Source organism: Trachemys scripta, chromosome 4 (assembly GCF_013100865.1).
Source record: "Trachemys scripta elegans isolate TJP31775 chromosome 4, CAS_Tse_1.0, whole genome shotgun sequence".
NCBI lineage: Eukaryota > Metazoa > Chordata > Testudines > Emydidae > Trachemys > Trachemys scripta.
Genome location: NC_048301.1, coordinates 139,987,687 through 140,001,801, shown reverse-complemented (window position 1 = coordinate 140,001,801; position 14,115 = coordinate 139,987,687). Strand labels below are relative to the sequence as shown.

Here is a 14,115-nt window from a genome sequence, read left to right as displayed (position 1 = left end):
CAGATCTTTCAGCAAAACAGACTGTCTTGAACAAAGGTAACAGCTCTCCGCCCCTTCGTGAATATTCAAGAGGGGGTGAGTCTGCAATCTCCAGCATGCCCCCAAACAAACAGCCAACCCTGGTGCATTGCAAAGGGAGACTCCGTTTCCCAGAGACCTTTGCAAAGTGGGCCGCACGAAAAGCAGCACAAGACCCCACCCCCATCCTAGTCCTATCCTAAAGTAGTTCCTGCCCCAGTCCTAGTGCTGGGGACCGTGGCTGGGGTCCCTGCCCCGGTGGTTCCAGGCGCCGGTGGGGTTCGAGGAGGTGGCTGTGTATTTCTCCCGGGAGGAGTGGGGGCTCCTGGACGAAGGGCAGAGGCAGCTCTACAGGGACGACATGCAGGAGAATTACCAGACTCTGATCTCGCTGGGTGAGGCGCCGCTGCCCCTCGGGGATCAGGAGCTCGACGGGCTTTGATGGACCCGGGGCAGCTACGGCTCAGGGCTCTTCCCCGCTTAGATTTCTGGGGGATCAGTCCTGCTGCCCCTAGGCCCAGCAGCACAGGGACTGTCACCCCACAGGGCGGATCCCGTGTGCCCCCAGCAGAGAGCGGGGCCCGGGTTAAAATCAATGAGCAGTTCTCCGTACCGAGCCCTTGGGGGAAATTTCGCCGAGCCCCGTCTCGCCTGTTTCCTTCTCCTGAGCAGGATTCCCCGACCCAGCCGGGATCCCCCGATGGAGCGACGGGAAGAGCTGAGGGTCCCAGATCTCCAGGGCTCCTAAGAAAGGGAGATCCTGAGAGGCGCCCACACAGGTGAGGGATGAGCAACACCGGCTTAGACACTGTCCGGGAGTGAAGGGAACAGCTGGGATCCCAGCAAAGCTGCAGAGAGCCCCCCAGTTCTGTCTCATCTCAGTATCGTCCCCCGCAGGTCCCTGTCCTCACAGCAGCTGTTACTCCCAGATCCCATCCCGGCAGGAGCCCTCCCCTCCCCCAACCTTTCTCTGAGGGCTCAGCTGGCATGTTGGGGCAGCCCTGGCCCCTCCTCTCCCCTCTGGGAAGGGTTTGGGGGATTCGCTTCCTGCCCATCAGGTTTTCTGCTCAGCGACAAACCCCTTTGCTGACCCCTCTCTCCCTGGCACAGGGAACAAGCCCCGGCTGGATTCTCTCTCTCTCCCAGCAGGTGCTGTGATGGCGAGTGGGAGCTTTGAGGAGATCCCCCAGCAGAAAGAGCCTGCAGGAGCGGAGCTGTCCAGGACATCCCAGAGCCCCGAGCGGGGAGACACCGATGGGGCGGAACGGCAATGGGGAGCCTCCCCGGCAGGGAAACTGAGTCAATCCAGAGCTGGTGTCGAAGCTGAATATGACATGGTGTCTTGTGGAACCCAGGCGGGGGAGAGAGCGAATACATGCCCTGAGTGCGGGAAAAACTTCCCTTGGAGCTCCCGGCTCCTCCGACACCAGAGATCCCACACCGGGGAGCGCCCCTACCGGTGCCCTGACTGTGGGAAGGGCTTCAGCGAGAGCTCGGCCCTGATCCAGCACCAGCGCATCCACACCGGGGAGCGTCCTTACAGCTGCAGCGTGTGCGGGAAGAGTTTCGGCCTGAGCTCCCACCTGATCCGCCACCAGCGCACCCACACGGGAGAGCGCCCCTACCAATGCCCCGACTGCGGGAAGGGCTTCCTGCGGCGCTCCCAGCTCACCCTGCACTGCCGGACCCACACGGGAGAGAGACCCTATCAATGCCCTGACTGCGGGAAGGGCTTCAACGAGATCCCCAACCTGCACCGGCACCAGCGCAGCCACACGGGGGAGCGGCCCTATAAATGCTCCGACTGCGGGAAGAGCTTTGCTCAGAGCTGCCACCTCCTGCAGCACCAGCGCACCCACACCGGGGAGCGGCCCTACAGGTGCCCCTGCGGGAGGGGGTTTGTCCGGAGCTCCCAGCTGATCCGGCACCGGACGGTTCATACAGGGGAGAAACCATACAAATGTCCCATCTGCGGGAAATGCTTCACTCAGGGATCCACCCTGACCAGCCACCTGCGGATCCACAGTGGGGAGAGACCCTTCAAATGCCCCCAGTGCGGGAAGAGCTTTGTTCGGCGCTCCCACCTTATTACACACCGGAGAACCCATACAGTATAGAATGCCATGCACCCCCCCCCCACCTCCATACATGTCCCAGCCCTGGGGTGTGTATTAGCCACGGTTCATCCCTTATAACATCCCTTAAAACCCACACATGTGGCTCCTTTCATACATGTTCCCTCCTGCGCAGAGGTACAACTAAGGCGAGTTAAACATTTTTAGGGGCCTCATTTATTTCAACAACCACTTGGATATAATCCCTTGATTTCCAGCCAGACTGCTAGTGCCTTTTTGATCCATGTGAGTGTGTAGGGGAGGGGAGGGTTCAGAGCTAACCATGGGGTTCAGATGCCCTCTCTATTAATTTTAATGGGGATTGGATCGCCCAGTCCCTTAGGCATAAAAGGTGGCAATAAGGCATACATTTTTAACAGAGTAATTAACCAATGGAACAATTTACCATGGGGCATGGTGGATTCTCCATCCCTGGCAATTTTTAAATCAGGAGTGGAGGCTTCCTACAAGCTCTGCTCTAGGAATAAGTTGGAGGGAGTTATCTGGTCTGTGCCATACAGGAGGTCAGACTAGATCAGTAGTTTCCAAACTGTGGGTCACAACCCGGTACTGGGTCGTGGAATGTCAGGCGCTGGGTCGCGGCGGCTCTGGTCAGCATCGGCGACCCGGGCCGTTAAAAGTCCCACCGGCGGTGCTGCCCGGCTAAGGCAGGCTAGTCCCTACCTGTTCCAACACCGCACTGCGCCCCAGAAGCAGCCAGCAGCAGGTCCAGCTCCTAGGCAGGGGGCCACAGGGCTCCGTGCGCTGCCCCCACCCCAAGCACCGGCTCCGCACCGGCCAATGGGAGCTGTCGGGGGCGGTGCCTGCGGGCGAGAGCTGCACGGAGCCCCTTGCGCACCACCGCGTAGGAGCCAGACTTGCTGCTGGCTGCTTCCAGGGTGCAGCACGGTTCGCGGTGCCAGGACAGGCAGGAAGCCTGCCTCAGCACCCCTGCTGCGCCGCTGAGCGGGAGCCGTCCGAGGTAGGCCCACGCCCCAACCCCTTGCCCCAGCCCTAGATGCTATGTATCTATTGAACAGACTGTAAGCTCTTCGAGGTAGGGACTGCCTCCATGGTCAGTACTCCTGGACCAACAGGGGACACCGATCACAACCTCTGCCTTCCACCAGGCTGCATGTAATAAAGACAACCTCCACAGGCAACAGTTTGGAAGTCAGTGTTGTCGTTATGGAGGTATTGAAAGGAAGGGTTGTGTTGGGGGTGAGTGTGGTTATTGGGGAGGCCTTAGAGGTTTGGATAATGAATTGAGGCTCAATTTAATTCCATTCTCAGGGCCTTGGCTTCTGGAGTTGCATGTTTTTATCAAGAATCAGGGGGTAGCCGTGTTAGTCTGTATCTACAAAAACAACAAAGAGTCTGGTGGCACCTTAAAGACTAACAGATTTATTTGGGCATAAGCTTTCGTGAGTAAAAACCTCACTTCTTCGGATGCATAGAGTGAAAGCTACAGATGCAGGCATTATATACTGACACATGGAGAGCAGGGAGTTACTTCACAAGTGGAGAACCAGTGTTGACAAGGCCAATTCAATCAGGGTGGATGTAGTCCACTCCCAATAACAGATGAGGAGGTGTCAATTCCAGGAGAGGAAAAGCTGCTTCTGTAGTGAGCCAGCCACTCCCAATCCCTATTCAAGCCCAGATTAATGGTGTTGAATTTGCAAATGAATTTTAGTTCTGCTGTTTCTCTTTGAAGTCTGTTTCTGAAGTTTTTTTGTTCAATGATAGTGACTTTTAAATCTTCTTCAGATGTAAGTAATGGAAATCTCCAGAGGCAGGTATAAGTCAGTATGGAGATAACGAGGTTAGTTCAATCAGGACCAGACTCCAAAGAGAAACTGCTGAGCTCCAGTTCATTTGCAAATTTGACACCATCAGCTCAGGATTAAACAAAGACTGTGAATGGCTATCCAACTACAGAAGCAGTTTCTCCTCCCTTGGTGTTCACACCTCAACTGCTAGCAGAGCACCTCACCCTCCCTGATCGAACTAACCTTGTTATCTCCAGACTGATTTATACCTGCCTCTGGAGATTTCCATTACTTGCATCTGAAGAAGTGAGGTTCTTACCCACGAAAGCTTATGCTCCCAATACTTCTGTTAGTCTTAAAGGTGCCACAGGACCCTCTGTTGCTTTTCACATGAGTACTGTGAGGGATGGCTTGGCTGACAAGGCTGAAAAAGGAGGAAGATGCTGACATTCTTACGAAGATCTGAAGAAGCCAGGCATGTACGCTACATATTATGGCCACAATTTAGAATCATAGACATGTAGGACTAGAAGAGACTGGGAGAGGTCATCACGTCCCTCTCCATGCACTGAGGCAGACCAAGTAAACCTAAACCATCCCTGACCAGTATCTGTGTAACCTGTTCTTGAAAACCTCCAATGACGGGGTTTCCACAACCTCCCTAGGTAACCTGTTCCAGTGCTTAACTCCCTTAGAGTTTGAAAGTTTTTCCTTATATCTAACCTAAAGTCCCTTGCTGCACATTAAGCCCATTACTTTGTGTCCTACCTTCAGTGGACATGAAAACAATTGATCACTGTCCTCTTTATAACAGCCCTTAACATATTTGAAGACTATTATCAGGTCCCGTTCCCCCGCCGCCCCCCGTCTTCTTTTCTCAAGACTAAACATGCCCGGGTTTTTTAACATTTCCTCCTAGGTCAGGTTTTTTAGCCCCTTTATCATTGTTGTTCCTCTCCTCTGGACTCTCTCCACTTTGTCCACATCTTTCCTAAAGTGTAGTGCCCAGAATTGGACACAGTGCTCCAGCTGAGATCTCACCAGTGCGGAGTAGAGCAGGACAATTACCTCCTGTGCCCTACGTATGACACTCCTGTTAATACACCCCAGAATGATACTAGCCCTTTTTGCAGAGGCATCACATTGTTGACTCATAGTCAATTTGTGACGCGCTGTAACCTTCACATCATTTCAGCAGCACTGCCACCAAGCCAGTTGTTCCCCATTTTCTAGTTGGTCGTTTGATTATTTTTTCCCCTTCCTCAATGAAGTACTTTGCACTTGTCTTTATTGAATTTCACCTTGTTGATTTCAGACCAATTCTCCAACTTGTCAAGGTCATTTTGAATTCTAATCCTATCCTCCAAAGTGCTTGCAACCCCTCTCTGCTTGGTGCCAGCTACACATTTTATAAGCCTACTCTCCACTCCATTATCCAAGAAGTCATTAATGAAAATATTGACTAGTACCGGACCCAGGACTGACATCTGAGGGGACCCTTCTAGATCCACCCTCCCAGTTTGACAGTGAACCATTGGTAACTCTTCTTTAAGTACGGTCCTTCAACCACTTGTGCACCCACATTTCATCTAGATTGCATTTCTTTAGTTTGTTTATGAGAATGTCATGTAGAACCACAGGCGCCAACTTTCTCCGGCGCCAGTGGGTGCTCGTGCCCCCTGGCCCTGCCTCGACTCCACCCTTTCCCCGCCCCTGGCCCCACCCCCATCCCAACCCCTTCCCCAAAGTCCCCACCCCAACTGCGCCCCCTCCCTACCCCTATTGGATCCCTTCCCCAAATCCCCACCCCAGCCCCGCCTCTTCCCCCAGCGTGCCACGTTCACCCTCCTCCTCCATCCCTCCCTGCCCCGCGAAACAGCTGTTCCGCAGCACAAGCGCTGGGAGGGGGAAGAAGCAGGATGCAGCGGCACACTCGCGGAGGAGGCGGAGGTGAGCTGGAGCGGGGGGGGTGAGGCGCAGCCACAGGGAGCTGCTGGTGGGTGCTCTGCACCCACTAATTTTTCTCCGTGGGTGCTCCAGCCCCGGAACACCCATGGAGCCGGCACCTATGTGTGGGACTGTTTAAAAAGCCTTGCTAAAATCAAGGTATATCATATCTACTCCTTCCCTGCTAACCACTAGGCCAGTAACCCTGTCAAAGAAAGAAAATAGGTTGGTTTACGTGGTTTGTTCTTGACAAACCCATGCTGGCTATTCCGTATAACCCGATTATCCTCCAGGTGCTTACAAACTCATTGTTTAATCATTTGTTCCCGTCTCTTTCCAGCTACTGAAGTTAGGCTGACTGGTCTATAATTCCTGGGTCTTCTTTGTTCCTCTTCATAGAGACTTAGGGTGAGATTTTCAAAGGTTTAGGTGCCTACATCCCAATTTTAGGCTCCATTTGCAATTCCCAAAACTTCCGCCAAACCCTTTAGGCACCTCAACAAACTCAGCAGCTACATTTTCAGGGTAAAAGTTCCTTAGATGCCTAAGTTTCTGCCTTTGAGCATGCGCACGGCTGCCTTATCCTCGGCATCTGGCTGCCAATGTCCCCCGGCGAATCACAAACCTGGGAAGATGAGGGGTAGCAATGCTTATCTTTAGGGCCCTACCAAATTCACAATTCATTTTGGTAAATTTCACGGTCACCACATTTTAAAAATCTTGAATTTCACAGTTTGAGATATTTAAATCTTAAATTTCATAGTCTTGTAACTGTGGGGGTCCTGACCTAAAAAAGGGTCAGGTTGGGGGGGGGGGGTTGCAGTTTGAGCATTGGCCTGCTAAACCCAGGGGTGTGAGTTCAATCTTTGAGGGGGCCATTTAGGGATTAGGGCAAAAAGAAAAGTTGGGGATTGGCCCTGCTCTGAGCAGGGGGGTGGACTAGATGACCTCCTCAGGTCCCTTCCATCCCTGACGTTCTATGATTCTTTCTTTATGGGGGTCCACATTTAAAACAGAGACTTCACCAGGGAGCACAGTGTGAAGTCGCACCTCTAACCATCACCAAGGGGTTGCCAGGAGATGGGGAAAGCAGAGAGGTAGCAAAATGGTGACAAGCCTCCCCCTATCTGGCACACCTGCCCTCCCCTGGACCAGAGAATGGGGAAAGGCGGAGGCAGCAAACAGCGACAAGATTGCCAGCGATGCAAGGTTTTTTGTGCTAAGTGGGAGGGCAGCAGTTTGTAACACGGTACCTGGCGAGCTGGGGGGACTTCAAAGCACCAGGGATCTCCCAGTGTTTTGCAGCCGGGGGAGGGACTCAGACACGCCTCACGCTGTGGGGAAGGCGGCCAGGCCAGGCGGGAGCGTGCTGGGCAGGGAAGGGTTAAGCGCAGGGCTTTCCCACCCCGTCTCCCCCGCCCCAGAGCACATGGGGCCGGGCTGCAATAGCGCAGGGACCTTCCTGTCCCAGCCCCGCCGCGCCCGGCCCGCGTGTGCGCAGGGCCCGTCCCCGGCTGCAGCCCCGGCCGGGCGGGGAGAGGGGCGCGGGGATCCCGGGCGCGGCGCGGCGCGGCGCAGCGGGAGACACTCACCGCAGCCGAGGCAGGAAATCGCTGCCCGGAGGCAGCGGCCGGAGCAGGGGGATCGGAGCCGAACTGGGACCGGAGAGACCCCCCCAGCCAGCTCCGGGGCAGCCCGGGGGTCTGTGCAGCTAAGCCAAGCAGGGACCCCCCACCCAGCCCGCAGGGCCTTCGGGGCAGCCCCGGTCCCTCCTCTCCCCGCGGGGCAGGGTTGGGGGGTTCGTTCCTGCCCCTCGGAGTCTCCCTCCCTTGCGGGGTGCAGGGAAGGGGTCCGGCTGGATTTCGCCCCCCAGCAACCACCAGGACGCAGGCGGGGAGCCCCCGGGAGCAGGGCCTGCAGAGCGGAGCTGCCTGGGGGGAGACTCGCGCCGGGAGCCCCCATGGGCGACGCTCTGACCATCTGCCCCGACTGCGGGAAGAGCTTCCGCCAGTACTCGTACCTGGTCACCCACCGGCGCGTCCACACCGGGGAGCGGCCCTACAGCTGTGCCCAGTGCGGCCGGGGCTTCTCCCAGCACTCCAGCCTCATCCGGCACCGCCGCACCCACACGGGCGAGAGACCCTACCGGTGCCCCGACTGCGGCAAGGCCTTCGCCCTCAGCGCCTCCCTCCTGACCCACCAGCGAACCCACACCGGGGAGCGCCCCTACGGCTGTGCCCAGTGCGGAAGGGGATTCAGCCAGCGCTCGGCTCTGGTTACCCACCAGCGCACCCACACCGGGGAGAGACCCTATAAATGCCCTGACTGCGGGAAGAGCTTTGCCATCAGCTCCCACTGCACTGCTCACCAGAGGATCCATGGGGATCCGGGCGGGGAGCCCCCGTACCGGTGCCCCCAGTGTGGGGAGGGCTTCCGGCTCCGCGCCCGCTTCCTGCATCACCGGCGCAGCCACACGGGCAGCAAACCCCACCGCTGCCCCGACTGCGGGAAAGGATTCTCCCGCAGTTTCCTGCTCAAGACACACCAGCGGATCCACACTGGAGAGCGGCCCTACCCCTGCCCCGACTGTGGGCGCCGCTTCCGGCAGAGCTCCCACCTCACCCACCACCGGGCCACCCACACTGGAGAGCGGCCCTACCGCTGCAGCCACTGCGGGGACGCCTTCCCTTGCAGCTCGGAGCTCTATCTGCACTACCGCAGCCACACCGGGGAGCGGCCCTACCAGTGCCATGACTGTGGGCGCAGCTACACCACCAACGGCAGCCTGCGGCGGCACCGTGCCAGCCACGCCGTGGGCTAGGGGGTGCAGCCGGCTCGGCCCATGGGCACCCTCCTGGACAAGGTGCTGCATCTTCCTGGCTCTAGGCAGGGCCTTTCTGGCTGTTTGCTGGGTAGATTGTATTGGGGAAGAGAACTAGGGATGGGTTATAGGGGGCTAAAGGTGGATCATACCAGGAGAACGAAGGAACACAGGGAGAGATCGATGGGTCATCCAGGTGTAGAGCTGGGTCATACCTGTTAGAATGTGAAAAGCAGCTCCACTCCATCTACCCCTGGACCTGATGTTGAGGTTTTCAAAATGATCTGAAGTGTGCGTGTATTTTTCCAAGCACCTTGAAATAGAGCGTGAGTGTATCTATCTGTTCTTAGATGCAGAATTATGTTCTATGGCTCAATATAACAATCAGCCGACCCACAGATTGTGCAGGTAGGGGATGTGATGTTGAAAGACACTGGCGGCTGCTATCAGGTGACAATCGCAGACCTCCTTAGCGCCACTGGCTCCCGTATGGAGTAGAGAGAGCCACCGAGAAAGGAAGCGACTGCCAAGAGACATGGCGGGTCAGAACTGAGCTGGTTGCAAACACGAGCATTAGGAGATCAGCGTGGGTTGGAGTCAGCAAGCCAAGAGAAGGAGATGGGAGCATGACTCTGGCAGGAAGCAGAGAGACAGAGCTTCTTGGTCACAGAGCCCACTGGAGGGGCAAAGGTGGGGACTGTGCTGCAGGGAACCTGCCTGCTGTTTGTTTTCTGCGGTGTATAGGGAAACAGGGTACGGTGGGCAGTCTTTGTAAATCAACACCATCACACCTGGAATAGACCTGCCTTGTCTCAGCGAGATGTTGTCCGAAGAGGACCAGTCTTGCGAGGCCCTGGCTATTGGCTAAGAGCTCGGGCCAGATGGGTTACAAGGTATGTACATGATACCTTGCCCCAGAGAAATCCTGGGTCAGTCAGTCCCTTGGGAAGAGAACAGCATGAACCTGAAGCAGCACAGATCTGCCCCATCTGAACACTGGATCCCAGATGGGGTGGACCAATGTTCTAGGGTGGTCCAGAGAATCTTCTTTCTAGCTGCCTGGCTGGTGGGTCTTGCTCGCATGCTCTGGAATGACAGATTAGGGGTCAGGAAGGAATTTTCCCCCCAGGTCAGATTGGCTGGGGCCATGGGGGGGTTGTCAACTTCCCATGCAGTGTGGGGTGTGGGTCGCCAGCTGTTGAACATCTGGGCATGGAATTATAGAGTTGTAGGGCTAAAAGGGACCTCAAGAGGTCATCAAGACCAGCCCCCTGTGTTGATGCTGGACCAAGACCGTCCCTGACAGGTGTCTGTGTAACCTACCCTTGAAAACCTCCAGTAATGGGAATCCCACAACCTCCCTGGGTAAACCTCTTCCAGAGCTTTGCTACCCTGAGAGTGAGGAAGTTTTTCCTTATAACTAACCTAAGTTCCCTTGCTGCAGATTTGAGTCCAGTACTTCTTGTCCTGCCTTCAGTGGACATGAAAAACAAGTCATCACTGTCCTCCTTATAACAGCCCTTAACATATTTGAAGACTCTTATCAGGTGCCCCCTCTGTCTTCTTTTCTCAAGAGAAACATGTCTGGGTTTTTTAACTTTTCCTTCTAGGTCAGGTTCTCTAAACCTTTTATCGTTTTTGTTCCTCTCTTCTGGACTCTCTCCAATTTGATCACACCTTTCCTAAAGTGCGGTGCCCAGAGCTGGACATAGTGCTCCAGCTGAGATCTCATCAGTGCTGAGTAGAGCAGGACAATTACCTTCCATGCCTTACAACATTCCTGTAAATACACCCCAGAATGATGATAGCCTTTTTTGCAGAGGGATCACATTGTCGGCTCATACTCAATTTGTGACCTTCACATCCTTTTCAGCAGCACTGCCATCTAGCCAGTTGTTCCCCATTTTCTAGATGTGCTTTTGATTTTTCCATCCTAAATGAAGAACTTTGCACTTCTCTGTATTGAATTTCATCATGTTGATTTCAGCCCAATTCTCCGATTTGGCATGGTCATTCTGAATTCTGAGCCTGTCCTCCAAAGTGCTTGCAATCCCGCCCAGCTTGGTGGCATCTGCAAATTTTATTATCACACTCTCCACTCCATTATCCAAGTCATTAATGAAAATATTGACTAGTACTGGACCCCACTAGATGCACCCTCCCAGTTTTACAGCAAACCATTGATAACTACTCTCTGAGTATGGCCTCACCCAGTCAATTCCCTGCCAGTGCAGTGACCTCAGGCATTGGCGGCTGATTGGTTTCTCGTGCTCTCTGCCTGTTGCTCACAACAGGGCTGAAATGCTTTGGGCTTTGGACTTAAATAGTACCGGCCTGTGCTCTACGGAAGTGAGATTAAATGAGTTAATGGCCTCAAACATCCAGGCTGTTTGTGGAGGCTGGTGTAGGCCACGCGGGTTGGGGAAGGGCCTGTAACCGAGGGCTCTGTTATTTATAATGACTTTTTTAAAATGCATCCAAGCCTCTGGGTCCCTGGCACGTCTATTAAAGATTGCTGCCCAGAAATCGATTCCTTGCCTTTCAGAGTTTGCATTTTAGCCCCCCTCCATCAGCTGCGGGCAACGGTAACTTTTCCGGCAGGGGATTTCCCTTGTTTGTTATTGAGGAAGTGCCGGTAGCAGTGAGGGGGCGGGATTGGGGGCATCTGTGTGTGAAAAGGGGAATCCTGGGCACACGTCACCATTCAACTGCTGCCTTCCCCCTCCTCCGTGCTGCCCCATGCCTTGGTAAGATTGGAGGGGCCATGGGGAGCTGGTGGGGCTGTGCGGAGCACGACCCAGCTGGGGGCAGGAGAGTGGAGATGCCAAATGCCTGTCCCAGATACACATGTCCATCTGCATCATGGGAGAGGTGTGAAGTGGCCCATTCACCTCAGGGCAATGAGAACACCCCAGGGAGAAGACTACAGCCTGCAACAATAGCTCGGAGAAGTGCGTCCTGCTCCATTCATCCCAGCGGGTGTTCCCGTCCTGCAGTCTCAGTGCTGTGTGCATGCGCCATGAACTGAGCATGCCCATCCCCAGCGCCCAGCACAGACCCGGGGCGCATACCCCTCGCGTTTCCCAAAGGAGCCCCAGACACCACGCAAAAGGCAGGGGGGGAATGAACGCCTGTGGCACAGAGTGGCCCGCGCTGAAGATTTGGCCTCGTTGCCCTTGGCTTTTAGGGGCAGCACTTGTTGCCTTCATCCCTCAGGCGAGGAAACAACAGCAGAGGTCCAAAGGGCTGTCTCCACCAAGGGGCCTTAGCCTCATCATTGCAAGGCCTAGCTCTTAGGCACCTACAATAGGGGTTCAGAGGAACACAGAACCGTAGGCCTAGAAGGGACCGCGAGCATCATCTAGTGTAACCCCAGCCAAGCTGCAGGATTCGTTGTGTCTGACCCATCCAAGACGGAGACCTGTCCAGCCTCCGTTTGAAAACCTCCGGCCAAGGAGCTGCCTCGGTGCCCTGTCACTCAAATCCCCACCAGGCTGGGTTAACTGGGATCTAAAGGGAGGAGCAATTAACAAATGGAGCTACAAGCTGATAGGCTAATTAGATGGCGGGGAAGGGGAGAAGCAACTTCAGCAGCTGGGAGCAGACAGAGGGAGAGGAAGGAAGCCCTGAAAGTGGGTGGGTGGGTTGGTTGCGCTGTCTGCTGCTAGCGCTGCTCCCTTTCACCGAGAAGGAAGAGGGGACGCTGCCTGGGACTGCTAACTATGTAAATAGCACCTCATAGACTTTAAGGCCAGAAGGGACCATCTGGTCTGGCCTCCTGCACGTCGCAGGCCACAGAACCTCACCCACTCGCTGCTGTAATAGGCCCCTAACTGCCGGCTGAGCAACTGAAGTCCTTGAATCAGGGTTTAAAGACTTCAAGTTATAGGGAATTCACCATTTACACTAGTGACCTGTGCCCCATGCTGCGGAGGAAGGTGAAAAACCCCCTCCCCCCCGCCCCAGCATCTCTGCCAATCAGAGTGGAAGGAAAATTCCTTCCTGACCCCAAATATGGCAATCAGACTGTGAGCATGTGGGTGTGACCCACCAGCCAGAGACCTGGGAAAGAATTCTCTGGAGTAACTCAGAGCCCTCCCCACCTAATGTCCCAATAAACAGTACAATAAAGCCCGGTGGTGGTGAAGGTGGCCTGTACCTACGGTGAGAAAGACTCACAGGCGGCCACCCCATGGCACCAACCTTCAATCCACAGCCCTGAGTTAGGGGCCCAGGCTCTCTATACAGTGCGGGGGCAGAGAGAGGTGCCTGGGAATGGGATCCACAAATGCCAGCATGCTGAGTGCTGCGTAAGCCAGCCAATAGCAAATGCTGAGGGGGCACCCTAAGCCAGGACCCAAATATTCGCTGGGCCAGACGCAGAGCAAGAACGACTTGTAGCCCAGTTGTTAGGAGGGTTAGCTGGAATGTGTGTGCTACAGGTTCCACTGAACTATTTGTGCCCCCATGGAACAGCTGCAGTAGGAGAGACCGAGAAAGTCCTGCTCCCAGACATCCTGTCGTCCAGTGGTTCGGGCACTAACTGCAGATGTAGGTTCACTTCCCATCAGGCAGAGGGGAGATTTGAACCTGGGCCTTCTACGTTTTGGGCTCTAACCACAGGGCTAAAACCTGGAGCCAGCCCAGCTCCCGGAGGCTCCCCTCCTGCGTCCTGGTGGCTGCTGGGGGATGGAATCCAGCCAGGCCCTTTCCCTGCGCCGGGGAGAGCGGGGCGGCTAAGGGAGGGAGACCCCGACGGGCAAGAGCGAACCCCCCAACCCCTGCCCCATGGGGGAGAGGAGGGGCCTGGGTTGCCCCAAAGGCCCAGCGGGCTGGGGGGGAGGGTCCCTGGCTGGCCCAACAGCACAGACCCCCGGGCTGCCCCGGAGCTGGCTGGAGGGGGGGCTCTCCGGTCCCAGTTTGGCTCCAATGTCCCTGGCCCTGCGGCCACTTCCTCCGGGCAGCGATTTCCTGTCTCAGCTGCTGTGTCTCCCCCTCCCTGGGGCTGCCTCTGGCTGCGACTCGCTGCACCCGGTGCCCCGCTCACTGCCCTGGGGCTGCAGCCTGCGTAGGGAGACTTGCTCTGGCGCACATGCGGGACCCAGGCAGCCGGGGCACTGGGGCAGGAAGGTCCCTGGACAGCGCCATGAGATGGGCTCTGCCTGGGAAAGGGAGGAAGACAGGAACTCCCTGCAACCCCTCCCCCACCAACTCTTCCCTCTGCCAGGGTCTCGGGGTGTCTTCGCCCCCAGTGCCAGTTGCACAGCTCATTGTTCCTATCAGCTGAGCTCAGTGACCGCCCCAGCGGCTCCCTCCATGGCAATTTCTAATTATGTACATTCGTTCTTGCCTGCCCGTCTGAGGGCTCAGTCATGTGGGTGGCCACCTGCCACGCTCCATTGGGCCTCTGGGACGAGCTGGCTTGGGGGAATGTTGTGAGGCT

At 55.9% G+C, this 14,115-nt stretch overlaps 1 protein-coding gene across 1 annotated transcript; it reads left to right on the top strand.

Moving 5' to 3' along the window:
• The first annotated feature begins 204 nt into the window (after nucleotides 1-204).
• Nucleotides 205-9,473, top strand: LOC117876318 (zinc finger protein 420-like). Its single transcript, XM_034768356.1, has 4 exons — nucleotides 205-413; nucleotides 1,168-2,129; nucleotides 6,648-6,653; nucleotides 7,905-9,473. Exons 1-4 carry the CDS (start codon nucleotides 380-382, stop codon nucleotides 8,670-8,672), a joined length of 1,770 nt encoding a protein of 589 aa, XP_034624247.1. The 5' UTR covers nucleotides 205-379; the 3' UTR covers nucleotides 8,673-9,473.
• Nucleotides 9,474-14,115: the final 4,642 nt, after the last annotated feature.

Bases quoted from the DNA above. Each gene is read 5' to 3' on its own strand.
- LOC117876318 (XM_034768356.1), top strand. From the start codon at position 380: ATGCAGGAGAATTACCAGACTCTGATCTCGCTGG. The intron at 414-1,167 runs GTGAGGCGCCGC...CTCTCCCAGCAG, and splicing joins CCAGACTCTGATCTCGCTGG to GTGCTGTGATGGCGAGTGGG.